The sequence below is a fragment of the Danio rerio genome, chromosome 24 (genome assembly GCF_052040795.2).
Source record: "Danio rerio strain M-AB ecotype USA chromosome 24, GRCz13ab, whole genome shotgun sequence".
In the NCBI taxonomy this organism is placed as follows: Eukaryota; Metazoa; Chordata; class Actinopteri; order Cypriniformes; family Danionidae; genus Danio; species Danio rerio.
The window spans coordinates 33,673,376-33,697,500 of NC_141044.1; the positions used below are offsets into that span (position 1 = coordinate 33,673,376).

Below are 24,125 nucleotides of genomic sequence, written 5' to 3' on the forward strand. Positions count from 1 at the left end.
GGAAGGGCATCTGCTGCGTAAAAAACGTGCTGAATAAGTTGGCGGTTCATTCCGCTGTGGTGACGAAGGATTAATAAAGGGACCAAGCCGAAAAGAAAATGAATGAATAAATATTAATAAATATAATAAATGCTTATTAATAATTAATAAATTTAAATACAATATAATAAATAAATAAATACAAAATTAAATATTGTAATTGCAACAAACAAATTAAATTTAGTAAAGCAAATGTTTAAATTTTAAATGAAAAGAGTAGGGGGTTTAAGCCCGGCATCCTGTCTAAATTTGGCCACTGCATCATGATCTCCTAACCAACACCATATAATAATTGGCTTCATCGCTCTGCCTCCTCTCCATCAATCAGCTGGTGTGTGGTGTGCGGTCTGGTGCAATACGGCTGCCGTCGTGTCATCCAGGTGGATGTTGCACACCGGTGGTGGATGAGGAGATTCCCTCAAAAATGTGCAAAGTGCTTTGGATGTCCAGAAAAGTGCTATATAAATGTATGGAATTATTATTATTATTGTTTTATATATATAGACAATACATCATGTCAAACTACTAAAAATGTAACATAAGCACACTTTTAAATGTTAAAACTTGTCAAAGCACGTCAAGGCTCCATAATGCAATTCAATATGTAAATAAATTGAATAGCCTAAATTCGACAATCATATGGAAATACAATTAAAATTCATGGATATATTTTACAGTACCCTCTTAAAAATCCAATTAGCCATGAGATTTTATGATAATAGATTTTATTTTATAATACATAACAGTTGTTTTTTTTTTCCCAACAGTTAACATGCATCATCATGTGAGAGGAAAATAGTCCTTCCGATTGTCATAAATGGGATCAGGATGGTTTTGCTGAGCCTGTACAAAAACAAATTCTTTCACAAACCTATTGCTTCACTTCATTCACTTCAGTAAAGTGTATTTTTTGTCTTTAGTCTATGTGGATAGATAATAAATAAATAAATAAATAAATAAATAAATAAATAAATAAATAAATAAATAAAAATATTGGGGTGAACTGTCCCTTTAAATGTTTGCTGTTTAAGCTGTATGTCAGCACTAGCAATTATACTAATACTAAAAGTTTACGATCTTCACTCAATCAAAGATAGCTATGCGTCTTACAATACTAACAAATTTGTATCAGTTCCCCTTGTGCTTTCATTCATCAGCGTTTTAACCAAGACCCTGCTAGTAAATCCTCACGCGCAGTGCAGCAGTTTGCAGAAAGTTAACGTCAAACAAACTTTATCCGGCTGCTGCTCGACCCTCCACAGGTACCAAGCAGCCCCTCAACGAGCTCCAGACATCTGTGCGGTCGCTTTAACTGTCAATTCGATGTCGCAGTGGACAAATTTCAGCCATATTCGCGAAAGGATCCTGTAGTTCCCCTAGGAAAGACGACGACGACGCGTAAACTCTGGAAGTAAACCTACAGTACGCGGCTGGAAAGCGGGACTATCTTCGGATTACAGACATATTTATTATTGTCACTTCGTTTCATCTCGCTTTTGATTCGGAGGAAACATGGCTCGAATGCTGAGCAAGGAGCTGCCTGATATCGAGGTAAATAAACCATCTCTGTCAAAACATGAATGGATGTTTACGGGGTTTCAGTCAGACATGCATTAATCTTTAATACTAAACATGAATGCACAGGGGCACTTTTTGAAACATGGAAAATGTGTTTTAAACGACGCCCTTTCCTGTGGAAATAAACTTTTTGTGTGTGTACCTAGCTGTAGTAATGTCCTTAAGTTTGCTTTAAACATGCCCACGTTGTTGTTGTTTTGCTTTGTTACATTGTTGTTGTTTTTCGGAAGTATGAAAGTTCAGTCAGTCGGGTGTTTCAAGTCAAAGTTTCATTGCAAGACACTTATTGTAAGATCATGTCTGTTATTTTGCATTTTTATCAGTCTTCATGTTAACACATTTTAAAACAAACCACAGAATGCAGTTTTGGTTAGTTAACCCTTTAAGTAACATTTCTTGTTGGTTTTGTCGATGGCTGTTTTGAAATAGAGTACTGCATGCTGCAGCACACACTAGTTAGAAAACTTAAAAATAGCAAAATAGTATGCTGGTAGAAAAGTGTTTTAAATAGCATGTTTCATTATTTTTCTAATAGGCTAGTTGTAGTTGTAGGCTGCTTTTTAGTGGTCTGTTAATTTACAGTGACCATTGATGAAGGTTTAATAATAATCAATTTAAAGAAATATACGGTGGCCGAGAGAGCTTAACATGCTGTTATTTAAGAAAACACGTGCAATTACAAAAACGCCAGCAAATTTAGAAAAGATCTTCATCAGTTTGATAGCACACGTGCTGCAAATCGTGAACGCAAACTGTTTTTAAAAAACACGCTGCATTTTCACACAACGCAAACAATTAATAAAACGCACTACATTTTCTCACAACGCAAACATTTTACGATACGTGCTGCATTTTCTCACAACACAACATAAATGTTTCAAGTAGACCCTAAAACATGACAGACCTGGCTATTATGGTTATTAAGGTTAAAAAATACTAACAATACAGGAATTGGAATATTAAAATTGACAAACAAAAAAACCACCTTTCACCAACTTCACTGAGCAATAAGCTGCGCCCGAAATCTCCTACTTCCATACTATATAGTACGCTAAAATCAGTATGCAAGACGAGTAGTATGTGCGAATTCATAGAACTCAAAAATCGGTATGCGAGAAGCATCCGAATGACTTACTGCCGGCGAGATTCTGAAGTGTGCTTCGGATGGACGCTACACTATCCCATGATGCCCCGCGAGAGAATTAGTAAATAGGAGTGAATTGACAAAATGATCGTGACAAAATGGTGGATGTAGCATGTCCAAGTTCCATTCATACTGTTTACATTTATACTGTATAGAACATACTTTTCTAACGACTAAGTAGTATGTTTAAATTCAAATGCAGTACCTACTGAGTAGTTGATGCTTTCGGACGCAGCTATAGTCACCGCACAGTGGCGTCCATCATATTTTTCGGTCTCCTTGAAACATTTCCGCTGTGTTCCGATGTTTTTGTGTTGTGATTAAATGCAGCACGTTTTCGTAAAATGTTTGCATTGCAAGAAAATGCAGCACATTTTATTAATTGCGTTGTGTGAAAACGCAGCATGTTTTTTAAAAATCTGTTTGTGTTGTGATGATTTGCAGGATATGTGCTGTCAAACTGAGAAAGATCTCTTTTTTTTTCCAATTTGCTGACGTTTTTTGTAATTGCACATGTTTTTCCAAATTTTTTCTCTCTCTGCCACCGTAGAAATTAACTAGTTGATACCAGATAATTTCATTATAACAAAGCAAAGAAATTTAAGGTGGTGCATTTACACAACATTTTATAAACGTATCTTGGCTACAACAATGGCGAACAATGGCATGTAAAAATACAACAAAATATACATTTCCAATGCGAACTTCTTGAATGGCTTTCATAATACAACATATTTAATAGTTTTTGTGAACCTTGTGAATGGAAATCATTGTGAGAATGTTGTTGTCTCTGTGGAAAAACTTTTGGGAAATTGTTCTCTCGTAAACATACTCTAATATGCATATTTATGAATGTAATATGTATCAACAGATAAGACTGTCGAAAATTGGTCAAAATCTTGTTTACAAACATTGAATTCTTTTAAACTGGAGCATCCCATTATTATTGACATTTTTATCAAAGTGAATGAACTACAGAGAAAGTTTTATAATATAGTTTTCAGCTGGATCATGCTGGACATGCTGGACTATTTGGAAATAAACAAGCTGACAAAGCCACCAAAACAGCCCTAGCAGGAAAGCTAAAGGAGTGCAAAATCCCACCTATGGAAGCCACTAAAAAAGGCTATATTCTCAACAAATGGCAAACAGAATAGGATCAGTGCTCAGAAAATAAACTTTTTGAAATTCAGCCAGAAATAGGAGGAAAGTCCAATTTATTTTTAAACTCAAGACATGATGAGATTGTTTACAGAAGATGCCGCATTGAACACATGATACTCACACATGAACATTTATTGAATCGAGAAGAACCCCCCAAAATGCCAATATTGCAGAAGAAACCAAACGGTTAAACATATACTTGTGAAATGCCCTATTTTAAATGTTATTAGACAATAATATTTATCTGAAGAGATTTTAAATGAAATTTTAGGAAAGTGTGAATCCTTCTAAAATTTTACAATTTTTATCAAAAGTAAACCTTAAAAAACTGTTTTAGTTTTTTTATCTTATATATCATCATCAGCATCATCATTATTATTATTTATGTATTTTCCCTTTAAAATGACCCTATTTACTGCCGTTTATGACTTTTAATTGTTAATTGTTTTAATATTTTTGTAATTATATAAAAGTGGTATCATGACATTGCCATAGAAGCTGAAATGGCAATAACATCTAAATTTTCTTTCTTTCGGCCAAAAATTGGCTAATTTTTTGTAGCTTTCAGTTATTTCTGAAATTAAGCAAGCTTGTATGTAAGCAAGCACTCAGAAACAAAGAATGATTCATTTTTAAAATACAGTAATTTAATAAGTAATGACCCTACAGCCAATAACGTGTCTACAGGCTGCTTTTACACTATCAAACATCCTTAACATTTAGCATAAATCTGGTTTTATTTTGATCCAAGTGGCATCAACTATTCTTTAAAGAGTACACAGCGATTTGAAGACAAATATTAAAATGTAGCCGCCTGTCAGTCAGTTTGACAAATGTAGTTAAGTCATTTGGCTATTCTGTGCATGCAGAAAGTTCACTTACTGTGCACAGTATGCACACTGCACAAATAATGAGAGCAGTATGCTAGTATGCTGTTTTGAACAAAGCCTATGTGGGTGTGTGGATACTGGTTGTTAAGATCAGGAAGTGTTCTTGGAATGCTGCCATAACAAATTCTGTTCCACTAGTTGAATACAAATGATGTGTGTTGCAGGAAAGTGTTGAAGCACAACAGAATTGTTGGCAATCATTTCAGCGGTTCACAGGATTCTTTTAAAAACATTTTGAAGTGTTTTAATGATTATATGCATGCCTTAAGGGTTGTGCTATAGACAGCTCTGCGTTCATTTTGGCATTCAGCACTCATTCTGGTAAAGAGTTTTGCAATCCAAACAAGCAGTGAACACACTGGAAATAATGGCATGTCCAGATAATCCAATTTCCCAGTTATTATACGGTTAGTTAGGCCTGATTTGCAGACTGCAATGGTGTAATGCGTCTCACAACCATGTGGTTAATAAGCTGTACTAGCCATGTGAGAATCACATGTCAGCTTATGCCATTAACTGTTTATCAGGAGGACCTACATTAAAAGTAAGAAACATATTTCAGTGTTGCCTGTTCTGGCTTTGTGGGTTACAGTGTTACCACTCGAGCTCTATATTCAGTGCTTTTATTTGTAGTTTGTAATTATTTAGTGTACATTTTGTTAAATGGATGTAATTTGAAAGACATTTGACATGTCTTTATATTTATATTTTGGGATATTGCATAAATTGCTTCATAGAAATGTGCATAATCTCAAAATGATCTTAAAAAACTTTAACCATCAATTCTAACGATTAACTAATGGCCCTATTATTGGCTGTTTAATATTATTTATACAATATATATTTTGTATATTCTTATTCTACCCTCCTAATTTGACCTAATACCTAAAGCACAGGTGTCAAACTCGGTTCCAAAAGGGCCGCAGCTCTGCAAAGTTTAGTTCCAACCCTAACTAAACACACCTGATCAAACTAATTGAGTCCTTCAGGCTTGTTTGAAACCTACAGGTAAGTGTGTTGGAGCAGGGTTGGAACTAAACTGTGCAGGGCTTCGGCCCTCCAGGAATTGAGTTTGACACCCCTGACCTAAAGCTTACTACTTACTTAATTATTAATTAAGGGGACCTATTATGTAAAAAACACTTTTATGAGGGGTTTAAACATAGTTGTTTGGCACAGTGTGTGCATACAGATAACCAATAATAATACCAATAATGGTAAAAATTAATTAATTCTATTTTTTTATTACGCTTCATAAAAACAGTCTGTAGAAACACTTTGATTGACATTCTCTCTTTGTACGTGTCATCAGAGGGAGAAAGCCTCACCCATTAGTGACAATTTCTCCCTCATTAGCATAGACAGCCCTGAGTGAGAAGCAGCTATCCACCATTAGAGTTTCAAATCTGCCATTATGCTGACACAATAGCTGCATCTGAAATTGCTTATTTCCATATTATATAGTACACTAATAACAGTATGTGAACCGAGTAGTGTGTCAGAATTCATAGAATTTTAAAAAACAGTATGTTATAAGTTGCCAGATGAACTACTTCTGGCGAGATTCTGAAGTGCACGTCCGATGCACGCTACACTATCCCATGATACACCACAAGAGAACTCATGAATGGGAGTGAAGCGGTGCAACTGACACGGGTAGGTCATGTGCTCATGACAAAACGGCGGATGTAGAACGTTTGAGTTTCATTCATACTGCTCTCATGTATTAAATGTACTTTCCTAACGGTCAAATAGTAAATTCAAATGCAGAACCTACTGAGTTGTAGGCATGGCCGAAGCAAGCTGAACTGCCGCTCTAGGCAGAGGACAATCACGCCGCCCTCAACCCCAATGTGAAAACGAAAGTGAACGGTTATGAAAATGAAGTGAGGTGTCGCGGACCTCTATTCTGCCGCCCTATGCGCGGATATAACTGAGGACACGCGGGTGCTGATGGAGGTGTCGCTGACGCCGACCTCTCTATTCTGTCGCCTATGCGCAGTATATCTGAGGACGCGGGTGGTGAGGGAGGTGTCGCGGACAAAAGGGAGGACGCGGGTGGTAAGGGAGGTGTCGCGGACGCCGCCCTCTCTATACTGCCGTCTAGGTTGCCTCTGTGGACGCGCCGGCCCTGGTTGTAGGCAATTTTGGATGCAGCCTCAGGCATTTAAAGCTACACCCTCTTTTGAAAAGAGGGCTGGAAGCACAATCTCATTTGAATTTAAAGTGACAGTCAACAAAACAGCACAATTTGGATCAAAGCCTAAAATGGACAGTTTCAAATAGTTTCTTTTCAACGAGTTTTTTATAAAAAAAAAAAATTATTTGTGTAGTATTTTGAGCTGAAGCTTCACATACGCTGTAGAGACATCAGGTATTTATTTTACATATTGTAAAAAGTGGCATAATAAACTCCTAACTTGGGGACCACCTTTTAGTAAGCAGCAACCTGGAAGTTGATGCAAATATTTTAGTTAATGCTCTATTAATAGTTCGAATTTTACCTTAAAATGAAGTGTGATCTTATTTTTCACACCGTAAGAAAACAACTAAGATGGAAATGCATTCAGTGAATGAATGATTCAGTTCACAACAAAAACATCTAACTTGACTGTCTCATGATGTGGTTGGATAACTGGACTATTCAGCGGACAGATCTCAATCACACCATTTCAAAGGGAGTTTTAATTGATAATTAGGAATTCAAAATATTGTTATTTTTAGAAGTGGGTGTCTATTCCCAGATTATTTCTGACATATTAAATTTTTCAGTAAAAGTTAGGTTTGCATTGCAACTTTGGATGTAAACAATTGCAAACGTGTTTTAAAACTATTTTGTTTATATCAGTTTTATTTGAATACTTGTTTTTAAACCAAATTGTAACATTTATAAAATTGCCAGGGCGACATGGTGGCGCACTGGTTAGCACTGTCACCTGACAGCAAGTAGGTCGCTGGTTCGAGTTCCGGTTGGGTCAGTTTGCCTTTCTGTGTGATTCCATGTTCTCCCGTGTTCGTGTGCATTTCCTCTGTATGCTTTGGTTTCCCCCACAGTCCAAAGACATGAAGTATAGGTGAAGTGGATGAACTAAATTGACCATAGTGCATGTATGCGAATGTGAGAGAGTGCGGTATGTGTTTCCCAGTACTGGGCTTTTGCTGGAAGGGCATCCGCTGTGTAAAACGTATGCTGGATAAGTTGGCGGTTTATTTCACTGTGGGGACCCCTGATAAATAGGGACTAAGCCGACAAGAAAATGAACAAATGAGCCGTAAATCTTATACTTCACAGTTTTATGCATGTTTATATTCTTGAGATCTGTTCATACTTTCTAGAAATGCTGGATTGTTTTATACCAATTTTGGGTGAAAAATAAACAAACTCCAACATTTTGGTTAGAAAAATATTATTTAAAGAGCCCATATTATACATGAAATAGGGTCATATCTTGGTTGTAAGGGTCTCCAACAACAGTTTAATATGCATGCAAGGTCAAAAAACACTTTCATGGTCTTATAATCTGCATTTATTTTTACCTAATTATCCCAGCGACTCCTGTATGAATCGTCCAGTGATTCATTTGTTCCCAAACCCCTCCTCAGCGCGAAGCTAATCTGCGCTGATTGGACCAATGTCAGCCTGTTGCGATTGGTCGACTGCCTTCAGTCAGAGTGTGAAATGGCCAATAGCTAATCGGCAATATAAAAAGTAATCACAGTTCATACACGCTCGATAGTGTAGGCGTGGATTTTAGCTGCAACACACACACACACACACACACTTCCGGACGACAACGCTCCCGCTTCCGCCCGCACCCGCCAGGTTTTAGCCTGAGAACCCGCCCCGTTTTCTGCCCGCCGCGCCCGATCTCGCTACAGCGGGGGAGAACACAACCCCAAAAATCACCCAGCTGTACAGTCCAGACAGCCAAGCTGTCTGTATAAACACGCACACAAAGCTCTCTCTCTCTCTCTCTCTCTCTCTCTCTCTCTCTCTCTCTCTCTCTCTCTCTCTCTCTCTCTCTCTCTCTCTCTCTCTCTCTCTCTCTCTCTCTCTCTCTCTCTCTCTCTCTCTCTCTCTCTCTCTCTCTCTCTCTCATACGCGCGCGTGCGCACTAACACACACACAAGCACCAAGCAGACACATCTTTCTCATTCGCATAGTAATATCCGTGATATTGCTAGACAGCCCGCTCCCGTCCCAAATTAAACCCGTTACCGACCGCTCCCGCGATTTATTCGGAAATTTATTCCCGCGCCGCAGAAATCTGGCGCGGGGACAGCCGCGGGAATGCAGAACTCTAAGTTACCACGGAGCTCCATAAACAAAGCAGCACGCGTCGCGTTTTTAACGTGACTTTGCACGCGATAAGAGAATATAGCCAGTTAACCTGATACAGTACACGCGGTTACAAGTAACAAATCACTACTAAATACATTTGCAAGCTAAAGTCAACGAGACAACAACTTTAATCGCACGTACTTACACTTGAGAAAGGTAGGAAGAAACCCATCCTGACGTCCATCAGTAAGTTAATCTTTACTGATCCTTCCTTTAACAAACGCAGATGAAGTATTCTTTGTAGCATGCAGTTTCCAGAAGTTTCCAGTAGTTTCCAACTGCTTGGTTATAATGCTGAGGTTTCATCTTTGGGTAGAGACTCAATATATCCATCTGCAGTGTGACTTCAATCGACCGGCATGTTTGTGTGCGTGTGTTTGTGGGTGTGTGTGTGGGTGGGTGTGCGTGCGTGTGTGTGTGTGTGTGTCTGGGTTTCTGCGTCAGAGGGCGGGGCCTCAGGTTTGAAATCTCCCGGGTTTGCGCGTGCACGTGAATAACTTGGTTTCGTTCGTACGTCATGGCGAAACACCTAATGAATCGGTATCAAGGCGACTCGTTTGAAGCACTATGAGTCGACTCTTTTATAGATGAATCAACCGTTTTAAACACTGTATTCTTACAGATTTAAGCCTTAGCTGGATACTTCACTTCACTTAGAGCTGTGTTACACACTACATGGAGGGGAATTTTCAAAAAACCATAATATGGGCTCTTTAAATTTACCTGGAAAAATTAACACAATTGTCCATATTTAACTCAGCATTGGATTAAAACAACCCAACATTTTTTGGTTGTGTGCATAATTTGCCTATATACAGCATACCGTACTTACTCTATACCTCACTCTATGTGAGTGTGTATGTGATTGTTTGAGTGTATGTGTGTTTCCCAGTCCTCGGTTAGGGCTGAAAAGGCATTTGCTGCTTAAAAACACATGCTGGATAAATTAGCAGTTCATTCCGCTGTGGCAACCCTTGATAAATAAGGGACTAAGTCAATGCAAAATAAATTAATGAATGATATTGCCATCAAACATTAAAAGTCAGTAAGGGCTTTTTCAAGATTCAACAGTGCAGCATGTGCTGTATTTAAAAAGTGTTTCACTGAGAGTAAACAATTTTTATTTATTCCTGTTTTATGATTCATCGCTCTAGGTTGCTCAACATGTGCATGTGTTTAGGCAAACCAGTCAGATATCTGGCAGAATGTTTTTCTCATTCCACAGGTAAACCCCCTTTGGTGTAAAAACAGATTTTTGAATATCCTTGCTGTTTTTAAGTGTGTGTTTGGTTTAAAAGAACCACAAAAGGATTTAAAATAATTTTTTTGTCCGCTAAAACGCAGAGATATAATTTTATTTAATTAATTATTTTTATTTGTAAATACCGCCTTAAATATATGTTAATATTTCATCTTGAGTCAGTCAATCAGTTTTGTTCTGATTAATATTGCATCCCCATTTACTTATTTGAAAGTTCATATTCATATTCATTAGCTTGTTGTAAATTTGAAAGCCCTCTCCTTGTGTAGTCTTAATAAGTCTTGCCATTTGTATAATGTTTTACCGATATAGTGTCTATTAAAAAAAAAAAAAAACTGCTGCAGACTTACATAATTCTATACTTTAGACAGTTAAACGAGCACAGGCATCATTTACTTTTGCCACAGTCGATTTGATCCCTGCCATTTTCTGAAAGTGCCTATGGCAAGGATGTATCTAATATAGAAGATACATGTAGAAATCTAAATTGTTGAGTGGGAGTTTGCTTTTTGTCAATTTGTGTTATTCAGTAATGATCGTTCACTAAAAACTTTTAATGTGTTGAGTGTGACCCCTGAAAGCGAGCAAGCCGAATAAGTGAGAACTTTTTAATGAAAGTGGTTGTTGTAGATCCTGACATTCATTCATTCTCTTTTCGGCTTAGTGCCTTTATTAATCTGGGGTTACCACAGCGGAATGAACCGCCAACTTATCCTTTACATGTTTTACGCAGCGAATGCCCTTCCAGCTGCGACCCATCTCTGGGAAACATCCATACACACTTATACACTACGGACAATTTAGCCTACCCAATTCACCTGTACCACATGTCTTTGGACTTGTGGAGGAAACCAGAGCACCCGGAGGAAACCCACGCGAACGCAGGGAGAACATGGAAACTCCACACAATAGCGCCAACTGACCCAGCCGAAGCTCGAACCAGTGACCTTCTTGCTGTGAGGTGACAGCACCTACTGCGACACTGTGTCGCCTGACATATCTAAACATATTATTACATTTAAATTATGAATTTTATTAGAGTAAATTATGTAATTCAGGGCTCAAAATTGCGACCATTTTGGTCGCATAAGCGCCCGAAATTTTATCTATGCGACCTTAAAATATATTTGGGAGCAATTCTGCGAGTGCTTAAAATTGTTGTGTGCGACCAGTTTTTACAGTAAAATGTTCACCACATGTGCGGATTCAGGAGACATTCACAGAGAATGCATCTTTAAGCTCTTTGTCTGCACTTGAAACGTGAAACGTTTAAAACAGTTGTCATGTCAACTTGCTGCAGTAAACAAATCCACGTCCGTACTGCTTGCCCCGCCTTCGCGCTCTTCTTATTGGCCCACCACTGCTCTAGCACTGAACTAAAATGATTGGTTAATATCAGCTGTCAATCACTCAGCGCCTTCTGGCTTGGGATGACAGAGAGAGCTACTACCGTGAAAAATTGTAAAGCCCTGAAGATGAGAATGAAGATAACGCTAACAGATTTAGTTTAAGAAACCATCTAGTTACAAATAATGACACATCTTACTAGTGACCATGTGCTGAATGTTAATCAACCATCTACACTTTTCCAAGAGTAGAAGACTTCCATTGGCTTCAAGTCCGCTATGAAAAGTTTGTGGGATGGGATTTTCAGGTAACTGTCAGCCACATCTAGCATGAGAGCTTCTGTTTAATCCTTCATATAATCGCCAGATGCCCGCCGTGCAAGGTGCAGCTATATGTCAAATTTAACTCCACGTACACCATCACAAACGGACTTGCACTGACTAAACTAATATCGCTACTTTTAAAAAGACCGGTATTGCTATTAACATGTATGCATATAATAAGGCACAGTATGTGTCGAAAGCATCAGTGCAATATCAGACAGCACTTGTGAGAACAGCAAAGTTATACCGTTAACAGATTCATTCAAGCAGTGCGTGCAGGGCCAGTGAGTGCTTCGTGTATGCTGTTCACTCAGTTCTGTTATAAAAATCTATTTTCTTGTGATAACAGGATTTCGTTGAGACATATTTTCCTCACGCTTGAATATATGTATTATTTTTTTTTGCTTGTTAGTTTGATTAGTGTTTATTTCAAATACGTAAAATTAGTTTGTATAAAACTTGTAATAACGGTGCTCATAATTGGTGGGTGCAACTAAATTTTGGCTGATGCGCCTAAATTTTTAAAGTTAGGAGCACCGGTGCTACCAAGCAAAAAGGTTAATTTCGAGCCCTGTAATTCTTAATTTATTTAATGCTTTTATCACATTAATTAACTAGACATTCTCTGATTATGACTGATTCAAATGGACCTAACAAGTAAAGGAGCTCATCCTGCAATCACTGATAAGAAGAGTCTTCATAATGTTGTATAAAGCAAATCAGCAAAGTTCAGCTGATGACTCCAAGGTTTCAGGAGTTAGCCTGGATGTTTTTGGCTGCCTGAAACCACAAGCAATTCTGTCTCGGCGAGGTTGAGTTGAAGGCGAGTATGCAAATCCTTCATCCAGTATGCAATGTCTCTCCGACATGTTGAGATATGAGCAGCTGTCATCAGATCATCAGGCCAGAATGAGAGGTAGAGTTGAGTGTCATCAGCATAGCAGTGATCTGAAAAGCCTTGTTCCTGAATGACAGTTCCTAGTGATAGAATGATATAAAAGAGAAGCGGTCCTAAGACTCAGCCCTAATGAGGGTTGACATGAAGATCTAGTGGTTAACAGTAGACAGTAGACTTTTCACACCTTAAGGTTCATTATAATAATGCCCAGCTTTACTTAATGGCTCTGTTTGAGGGATTTTACTCATGGTATCTTTCGGTTAGGTTGACTCTGAACATAATAGTGTTGGTTACTCAACGCAAGGTGGAAAATGTTTAGCACTTGCTCTCATGGTGAAACACGTTGCATGTTAATATGAGTAAAGATGGCTGTGTTTTCAATGCCGTGCGACACTAATGCAACCTTTATGGAGAGCAGAGGAGAGTAAGTCAAGCCCTTCATTAGCATCTTTATTCAGGCCGTAATGACAACACTGACGTGACCTTCGGCTCTTCGCTGCACTTAAGACTGGGACTAAATGACTCCTGTCTGCCATTGAAAATGGCTTTCTAAATCTCATAATAATTGCCATCTCTGGAGCAATTAAATCCTCCATTTTTCTGCAGTTCTGTCAGATGTCTTATTTTAATATCCATCCGCACTTCTGAAAGCGCTAAATGTGGGGCCCTTTTGTGCGCACATGTAGATTAATTAAAATCCTCCTGGACTGCTATTAGAGTTCATTAAAAAACCCACAGCAATACAGCATTTAAACAAAGAGGTATGACTCTGCTGGCAGACCTCTGCGCCTCTCCCGGCCCGCGCTCTCATCAGACGTCTGGAACGCTGACAGGGGACCGCTCCAAAATAAAATGCAAATGGAATTTTATGGAAATAGTTGGCCACTCGAAAAGCTTGCATGTTATTGCAAATCACTGAGGCTGCAAGTGCTCTTCTTTTTAACCCTTAAGACTGTGGCTGCAAAACATTCGCATCTCCCTCGCTCTGTTTACCTCCCGCACACTGTAAATGGAGATTTTGCATCAGGATGAATGAATGTTGGATGTTTTGAGTACAATTTGTGTTGCTTTGCACCGCTTTGCCATGCGGACGCTTCAGCTGCACCTCTGTGTGAGGGGTGAGGTCGCCAACAGGCAGATGTTACACCTTAAGTCTTTTAGTGGCTAGTACATGTGTAACATTTATTTTGTACCATTTATCAAAACTGAAATCCTTTAGGAAGTCTTGAAAATCAAAACTATGTTCACCAAAATTTGCTGGAAAGGTGCAATATTTTGCCAGAAAGAGGAAAATGACTCGAGTCTCTTTAAGGATTTTTTGGTATGACACATGCTACTCTTTCTGTATTATTGTCTGTATTTTTACTCCTAGAAATGGCTATGTGTTAATGTTTGGCAATAATAACCATTCCACATACAGAGTAACTTAAAGGGATTGCATAAACTCACCATTTACTTGTTCCAAACCGGTTTGAGTTTCTTTTTTGTGTTGAACACAAAAGGAGATATTTTGGAGAGAGCTAGAAACCTGTAAACATCGATTTTCATATTTCGTCACCTTGGAATTATAAGGTTCTATCTGCGTTCTGAGTGATTTTGAGATATTGAGCTTATAGTTTTTGCATTCCATAACAAACAAATGTGTTTAACATTTTTTTTTTAAATAAAAAGTCTTAATGTAAACAACTTATAAAAAAATCCCATAATGTAAATAAGTTTTCATTTAATAAAAATATGTCAATAACTCAATTTGGACAAAAATGTTAGATAGAACGCTATAATTCTAAGGTGACAATTTGTTTCCTACACTCAGAAATACGAGAGCTGTCATTATGGAGGTACCTTTTGAAAATTTGTAAGTAAAGGGACATGTAAACCTGTAAAACTGTAAATCTTGAAGTTTGTAGATACTAAAATATACCTTTCAGGTCCCAATTGGGACCCTATAGGTAAAAAAAAAGTACCTTTTGAAAAGGTACCACCCCAGTGACAGCTCTTGTACCTTTACAGTAGTATAAATGTTATTGATTACAGGTTTTTTGATGAACTATGCCTTAAATTTCTTTTCTTCCCATTCTGATGATTGGATCTTATGCAGGTCGTCTTGATTCAGTGATTCGAAAAATTCATGAGCTTTATATAAGATTTGAGATTTATTGGTCAAGTGTTTATGTGTTGAACATTTAACTATACTTACCTACAAAATGGTAGGTTACAAAAAGGCAAGGTTTTTCTTATAAAATTAGTGGTTAAACCCAAACACATTGCTTGTTAACAAAAAGTGTTATGGTGGTACCTTAAGCAAACCCTTATTATGTATATTGTGGATACTTGTTTAATTTAGTACTTGTATTTTTCCCAGTTTAGTTGTTTCTTTGGTACTTTGTATATTATTTCTTATGTTAATTAGACTGTGGACTGTTTTTCACCTGCCAGCACTGTTAATAAAATACTTCATCATCTAGTTCCAGAGCGAGCAGAGACCCACTTTGTCACAGAATCACATATATAACAATTAGCATAGTTTGATTACATCTTGAATGTGACTATTCGATTTTTTTTAAGAGCCAACCACTGAAAGTGTTAAAATGTCTTTTTTTTTTTTTTGTCAAATATAAAAAAATATATGGTTAATTTTATCTTTGCATGATATTTCTTTATTTACCAATATGTAGACCTTTTTGGATTCTCAGAAGCTATGGTCATTAAATATGTAAAACAGAAAATACGCTAGGACCATTGTTATTGTTTGCATCCCTCAAAATGGTCTATAAAACAATATAACTTTGCCAAAAATGATAAAGAAGTAGTTACCCCACCCTGTTTAGAGTGTCATTATGGACGTTTTACTTTTTTTAATTTTTTTTATTTTTATTTTATTTTAACTAACGTGGTTCAAATGATGGATCTGCGACAAAGCAGCTACGGTTTTGGGAAACACTGGTCGCTACATCGTTCTTTTCTCAAACGATGCATTGTACTACGATAGTTCAGCTGCGAGTTATGTCGTTATTTGGGAAATGTAACCCTGGACAGTATTCTCCCCGCCTTCGCGTGGGTTTCCTCCGGGTGCTCCGGTTTCCCCCACCGTAAAAAGACATGTGGTACAGGTGAATTAGGTAGGCTAAATTGTCCGTAGTGTATGAGTGTGTGTGTGAATGTGACTGTGGATGTTTCCCAGAGATGGGTTGCGGCTGGAAGGGCATCCGCTGCATAAAAACTTGCTGGATAAGTTGGCGGTTCATTCCGCTGTGGCGACCCCAGATTAATAAAGGGACTAAGCCGACAAGAAAATTAATGAATGAATGAACCCTGGACAGTTTACACATCTTGGGGATAGTTTGCAGATTCATCAGCACTAATTGAGCCTTATTTTTAAGAGAAGACGGGTACACAAGTCATTATTTCTACTAATTGTATGAGTTGTAGATATGATGTGACACATTGATCTGAAACGTAATCTTGCCACAGTTTTCCAGCTGTGTTTGTATGCTGGTGACTGAACCGACTTGCCTCAAAGGGACTTTGAAAGCACACTGCTGTGTGTCTTATTTTGATTGCCGTCTCTGTTTCAGATGCAGGCTGGCCTGTGCGTGGTGTGTTGTTTGGTGCAGTGGTGGATCAGTAATTGCACCTCTGCCAGGGTTGGGTCAGGCTGCTCTTGTAATCAATCAGTACAGCAGAGATGCTACCGAGGGGTTTGTCAAAGCGCCACCGTCCCTTGAATGCAAGCACTGAAGCCTTCTGCAAAGCCAGCACATACCTGGCCGCACAATTTATCCCACCCTCCCCCTCTTCCTCCAGTCCCCCAGGGCGGGCCGTATGCATTCACCTGATCACATGTGACCCCTCTGTCTGCTGCAATCTCTGTCTGCAAACTCAATCCCCCTCAGTGGAGTTCATCGCCCAGTCTCCCTCAGGCCAACCGGCTCGTTTACACACCCAAGAAGCATGTGGCATATTGAACCTTTTTTTCCCTTCCTCCTTTCCCAATCCCCTCTCTCTCTCTGTCTCTCTCTCTCTGTTTCTCCTCCACTGAGAGCAGATAAAGCCTCGGTCATCAAGCCCTGATTCTTTACAGTTCATTTCCCTTCTGTTTCTCTGCTAATTGTTTTTCGAGCCTCAACATGGCCAGGGACCATTTCAAATGCTGCATAATGAGGCTCTGGCGCGTATTGGCCATTACCGTATTAAAGCGCCTCGCAGGAGGAGTGGCCCAGATGTGGCTGATGCTGCGCTGTGAGTGGCCGAGAGAGGCTGATTGACAGGCTGAGCGGAGGGTTAAAGGGATTTTAGGACGGCAGGTTGGTGTAGCTGGTGCAGAGTAAGAGAGAGAGAGGGAGAGGGAGGGAGGGAGAGTAAACGATTCACATGTCAATGACTGGCACCTTCAGACGCCCTCTGCAGGACGGAGAGGAGAGAAACCTTAATCTTGTAGTTCACCTAAAAGTCATCTTTTAGGCAGCCTGTCTAACATTTTCCTTTAAGTAGGGCACAGAAGGAGAAATTTTAAGTACAATGCCAGTGCTGGACTTTTACATGCAATTAAAGTGAAAAGTAAACTCAGCTGTCATGCAGGATATTCAACTGAATTTAAGTCTAAGTCAGAAATATCAGCTGATTTCAGAAGACTATTGTGTTTATTTATGATTTGCTGTGCAGTTTTTGTCTTAAAATGAATGGTGGTTAGGAGATATTGACATTAGTATTGTAAATGTTGTCCAGTATTTAATAATACAGTAACTATTAAGCAATAGTTCACCCAAAATGAAAATGCTTTCATCACAGTGCTTCCCACAGGTTTGAAATATACTCGTGGTGGTGGCCGGATTGAAACACACCATTTATCCACATCGTATAAATAGTTAACTATATGTGACAAACTAAACATCATTTTATTTTTAACAATAATTTGATTTATTATGACTCTTTTATACACAGTTTCTTTTCAGTGGGTCAAAGTAAAAAAAAAAGACAGTTGAAATAAAAAAAGAAATCCACGACTCTTAATTTTACGCTCTTTAGGAGCCGTGTGCACCCACTGACAGGTCAAATCTGCTTTTCTCTCTTTCAAGTTTAAAACAAACATGAATACCAAGGCATTTTAGAAATGTACTGTATGTAAAAGAGCCTATCATCATCAAATTAATCAAATAAACAGCACATGAGAAATAAATGACAGAAAAAGAATACCATAAAATAATAAACATATAATAAACAGACAATACATCTAAAAAGTTTTATAATTACAAAACTAAAACGTGTAGATTATTGTTTCTTCGGTGGCCGAAGCTCAATAAAGATATGTGCCCAGGCCTATGTCTGTTCGCAGTTTTTTGTTTTCACAAATGTAATGTAATGTAATGTAATGTATATTTATATAGCGCATTTATTGTGTATGGTCATACACCCAAAGCGTTTTACAATCATGAGGGGGGTCTCTCCACTACACCACCAGTGTGCAGCATCCACTTGGATGATGCGATGGCAGCCACAGGAAAACGGCGCCAGTGCGCTCACCCCACACCAGCTATTGGTGGAGTGGAGAGACAGGGATCGAGCCAATTCGGTGGAAGGGGATGATTGGGAGGCTATGATCGTAAGGGCCGATAGAGGGTCTTTAGCCAGGACACCGGGGTTACACCCCTGCTCTTTCACAAGAAGTGCTATGGGATTTTTAATGACCAGAGAGTCAGGACCTCGGTTTAACGTCTCATCCGAAAGACAGCGCCCACTGACAATGTAGTGTACCCTTTACTTTTACTGGGGCATTAGGACTCACACAGACCACAGGTTAAGCGCCCCCTGCTGGCCTCACTAACACCACTTCCAACAGCAACCTAGTGTTCCCTAGTGGTCTCCCATCCAGGTACTGACCAGGCTCAGCCCTGCTTAGCTTCAGTGAGTAACCGGTCTTGGGCTGCAGGGTGACATGGCTGTGGCAAATCTACTAGAGGCCATCATGTATATTTTTGACTATCTGAAAAGCGTTACTGAATCATGTTTTCTGTCATGTCTCATAAATCCACCACCAGAGTCCGCTGTGTACATTTCTGCAAATTTCAAATATGTTACTGGGCCACGTTTTCTCATCGTACGTTCCATTTACATGTTGTTCTCGCACTTGTCCACATGTAGCCAGCTGATTTATTGTGAGTATATCAGCTAGGTGGTTTAGCTGGTTGGCCAGCCACTTCCAGGCTGGTTTTCAGCCATTTCCAGCCTGGTCTTAGCTGGTCAGGCTGGAAAATGACCAGCTTGGCCAGCCTGGTTTAAGATGGACATAATTATTTTTGGCTGGCTAGGCTAGATTTTTGATTGTTTTTTCTCGAAAAAAGTGAATCAAGACTGCATGTTTTTGCCACTTTTTCACGTTTTTGAACGTTATTGAACTCTGGAGTTTCGTCTCTATGCTAGGCAAGCTAGAAGCTACTGAGCAAACAAAAGAGGTCAGCGGTTTGGTGAAAAGAAACAGAAGCTGTTTGACGACATCATACTGCCCCACATTGTTCATTTTACACACAAAATACAGTAGTATTTATATCACAACACATATTTTGTGGTTTTCCAAATATGTAGCCATGGGTACATATTCTTAATGAGCCTGTGTTGGTATAAATGGAGGTCAGAGCCAGCTCCAAATGGACAGGTCCACTCCAAATGGAGTCTTGAACTCCAAGTTGGCTGTACCAATGTTCTGGGGCTTTTGATTGATTTATTTGATGTCTTGTACATGACACAGAGTCCAACTTATTGTGCTTGATTAATGTCTACACCTGCCCTAAACCTAATCCTTTCCCTTAAGCCCCATTCAGACTATTAAATTTTTAGTTTGTATTAAGGCAGTCGCTTTGTCAGATTGCGATCAATTATAACGTGATATTTACAAAGCTCATTTAGTCAAGAAGCAGAATAAAGTACAAATGTCTTTGTAATTGTCTATTGAGTGTTCTCCACAGATGGCAGTTTCCCTACATATAGCCTATGTGTGTGTTTTCTGAATGCAAACATTGGCTGTTTCTCAATATGCGCTCTTGTCTGTTCTAGCGATCTTGTGTCCCCGTGAAATGCCATCAATCGTCGCCGAGGTACTGTTCCAATTCAAAGTTTACATCTTGCCAAGCTCCGATAAAGTTCCCGGATGTGTACTTGCTCCACCCCTTTTGCCAAGGATGCATCGAATGCATTGCAGCCTAACCAGTGAAAGTTGACAGCGGAGGAGAAAACCCGCACGGTTTTAAAAAATACTCCTCTGTTGTGTTACAAATTAAAGTTTTAAGAGTTTTTCAGGTGAGAATGTAGTTGTTTTGAACTCAAATCTTAATAAACTTATTGGGAATTGCACAAGCAAAACAATGGTGTGCTTGGTTTTAAACGTAACTTTATTCTTTTATGAGTTATTTACAAGCCCCTTTACATATACTAATGTGCCACAAACAGGACATTTATATCACAACCATTCCGATTTTATTAAGGTGTATCCTTATAAATGGCCCACCCTGTAGTTAAACATGATATTTAATACATTTAGAGTATATATAACAGACAGATTTGGGCTTTTAAATGTATTATTTGTTTTCAGGTGTATTATTTTTTCAGTGTTATTTTGTTACCTTTTATAATTGTCCTTAATTATGTTACCATGTTGTACGAGGTTTATCTTTGTTTACCAAATTGCTTAACATTATCTTTATTTCTTTGTTGTGTACGTTTTGTACTTTATACTTGTATAATGTCCATTGTAGTTTATTAAATCTGTAAATAAAAGACACAAGTCTGTGTATAATAACCCATTTCACTCCACATTTATAAACCCCTTTTACATACACACCTTTCCGGAAAATTACCGGCAATTTTCCGGAAAGGTGTGTATGTGTGAACAGGCCCTTTTTGAAAATACTGATAAATTTGTTCTGGCTATTTTCCGGAAAGAGAAGTTGTAACATTACCGGTAATTTGCCGGAATGCTGCGCTGTGTGAACGCAAAAGGAAGATTGCCGAAAAAGAGCACGTGCACGTCTAGAACGTGCTGACGTGAGACGTCTGCTTTAGCCTATCAGAACAGTCAGACGCATTCACGTCTGTGCGGTTTATGAGAATAAAAGCCTTCGAATATTTTTCCAGACACATTTAGCTGCTAGAAATTAGTCAGATAACGTTTATATATTCATCTTAATGCCAACCGTGTAATTAAATATTGATAAGATGCTTATGATAAGCCATTGTTTGTTTACCTTCAAGCTTTGCGTGTGCCCATGAAACAGCCCATTGGCACACACACATATCATGTACATCTCGACATGCGAAAGTGTTTCTCTATATGTTTTTATCGAAGTTGTTCACAATACTGATCCATCCACAGAGTTTATGATGTAGTCAAATGTTTACAAACACAAGCGCAGCCGTTTAGAGGTCATTTCTGGTTAATGCTGTCAGAATTTACCGGTATTTTGGAATGGATGTGTGAATGCTCTTTTCCGGAAAAATTCCGTAACGTCCTCGCCTGTGTGAACAGCGCTTTTTTGAATGTACCGGTAAGGTCGTTCCGGAAATTTTCCATATATTTACCGGTATGACTGTTTGAAAGGGGCTATAGTGATTTATGTTTTCATTTTCTTAAATCAAAAATATAGATTTATAATATTAATATGATATTAATTACAGGGCCGTGCTTTAATATATATAAATTTGCTAAACCAAGATACACCAACACAAAAAATATATCCAAACTAATTAGTATTGCAGAAAAAAAAACATACTGTGTTGTAGTTTTGATTTTGTCATAATTTCACCACTAATGGTGGATGCTGTCAGACAAATGATACTAAAATTTTGGTCTGTTTATGACAAAGCTTTCAAATGATTTCAGAATAATATAACACATAAGTTGCATGAGGTGCTTTTTGTCCTTTTTTTTAGATTTACATCCTTGTAGAAATTGTAGGGAATAATGCAGGGATAAGTGTATCTTTAATTTGTTATTTCCAAATGAACCATACAGGTTTAAAATGATAAAGGATCTAATATGTTTGTTTAGTGTCTCTGTAACCACCCAATTAGAGTATATTTAATTATGTTTGTGTCATCTGTTCGGTCAAAACCTGCATTTTGTTTAGCCTCACATTTCTCATGCTGTCCACCCACATTTCCCAACAAACAAAGCTCCAGGCTTCAGCAGTGGGGAAGAATTGAGTGATCTGTATGTATTTTTTTTTCTTTTATTCTCAGTAGGGAAAGTCGGTCAGTCAGGCCTTCCTTTACACTGTCAGACTCCAAAATCATTTCTCTACTCTGAAGTTGCTGACTTGTAATCCATATGGCTATTTTTTTTTATGAATTGAGATGTCTTGTTTTGAAATGTTCAAGGTTATGAGTCCATGGTCTCGGATGTGGATATGCATGATTTGAAGGACTTGACCATTAAAAAAAAAAGAAGAGTTAAATCACTCGCAGGCTTCTTTATTTAACTTGATAGACCCAATTTTTTTGTCATAATTGAGCAAAGTATTAACACACATTTAGAAGATTTTTTTTTACAGAGGTTATATCAATATTATAAGTCAGTCAGAATATTAGCATATAAACTATTACAAGCGTAAGCTTATGACAGTATATTAATTAGCTAATAGAAATACATATGTTAAAACTGACATTCTTAGGGAACATTGATGACTGAAAAGTTTTCAAATAAAGCAAGGCAATACTGCTCATCTTGTAAATTCATGTTTTGAAAGATAACGATTGATAAGTCTAACGAACATTTAATCGAGTTTTATTAAAAGTTTAAAGGTTATTAAACGTTTTTATTAATAGTTTTCACTTTAAAGGGCACCTATGATGAAAATCATCTTTTGGAAGCTGTCTGGACAGGACTGTGTGTACTGTATGTTTAGTGTGTCCACAGTCATATTAGAGTGATAGAAACACAATAAGTCTCTTTTTTTTATTTTTCTGATTTTAAAACAGGATCCAAATCCCTCCCATTTTGAAGCTGACTGCAATGTGATGTAGGAGTGCGGTTTTCCCATCTACCGAAATGATTGACAGCCGCGTATAAACATGTCTATCTAGTAACATGTATAATCATATCAACAAAACAGGACGTGTGCAAAGAAATTGTGGTTAAAAGATCTGTTCAGCTCTCTGTGATCATCAATCATCATCAAATGTGATCAAGAATGAGTTTTACAAGTTTAAAAATGTTTAAAAACAGTGCAACGATTTTACCCATCTTTATTACCACAGCCACGTGTTAATACAATTTATTAAAGAAGATGCTTCAATCCTGGTTTGTGAACATTAAATCAGGTTTTAATAACATATATCCATACAGCAGTGAATATTAATCTGTATCCTGTAACAATTGTGTGCAAAAACAATGCAAGGAGCGTGTAAACACGCGATGTGTCTGTGTGTTTCTGTGTGTGTGCGCGTGCGTGAACTTTTGTGTGTGACTCATCGTTGCAACTCCACAACAAATACATCAAATAATCATTGGTAAAATACTTACTGTAGTATTTCTCACAAACCCCAAATTTCTCACAATCTCAGCCTAGGCAAGATTGAGGCACACTCTGACAGGCTTGTGCGAATGGTGGGCAGGTAAAACCAGCATTAAAGGCACAGGCAACAAAAACAACTACAGTGTGTCCAGAGCAGAAAATTGCAATATTCGTAAAGGTATAATAAATAATCAGATGAGTATTTTGAGCTGGAACTTTATAGACACATTTTGGAAACACAAAAGACTTCTCTGAAATCTTGAAATAAGGGTAAATAGGTGGCCTTTTAAAGTAAATTTTGGTAATTTAGCTATGTCATTTTCATTATTTTGTCCATATCTTTGTGTAGTTATATAGTTTTTGTGTACATTTTAATATTTTACTTTTGACATTTGAGAAGCATTTTCATAAAAACGAGCTAAAATAAACTAACTTATAATTAATTTATTTCTTTAATGTTTCCTTAAATGTAAACGGTAAAACAAGTTTATGTGCTTAATAATTCATTTATTATTTATTTTTTTAAGTTTGTTTATCAAAATATTTAGTAAAAATCTGTCAATTTTGTAATTTTATTATTCACTTTCACTTTCACTTTATAATTCATCTTCTAATAATCTTATGAATCTAAATGTAA

General features: G+C 37.9%; 1 protein-coding gene across 3 annotated transcripts in view; it reads left to right on the forward strand.

Moving 5' to 3' along the window:
* Positions 1–1,242: 1,242 nt before the first annotated feature.
* Positions 1,243–24,125, forward strand: part of dpyda (dihydropyrimidine dehydrogenase a) — a 386,498-nt gene continuing 363,615 nt past the window's right edge. For all 3 annotated transcript variants that reach the window (XM_087309815.1, XM_087309816.1, XM_087309817.1), the window contains exon 1: positions 1,243–1,590. In XM_087309815.1, coding sequence (XP_087165941.1) covers positions 1,552–1,590 — 39 coding nt within the window. In that variant the 5' untranslated portion in view covers positions 1,243–1,551. The remainder of the gene's footprint in view (positions 1,591–24,125) is intronic.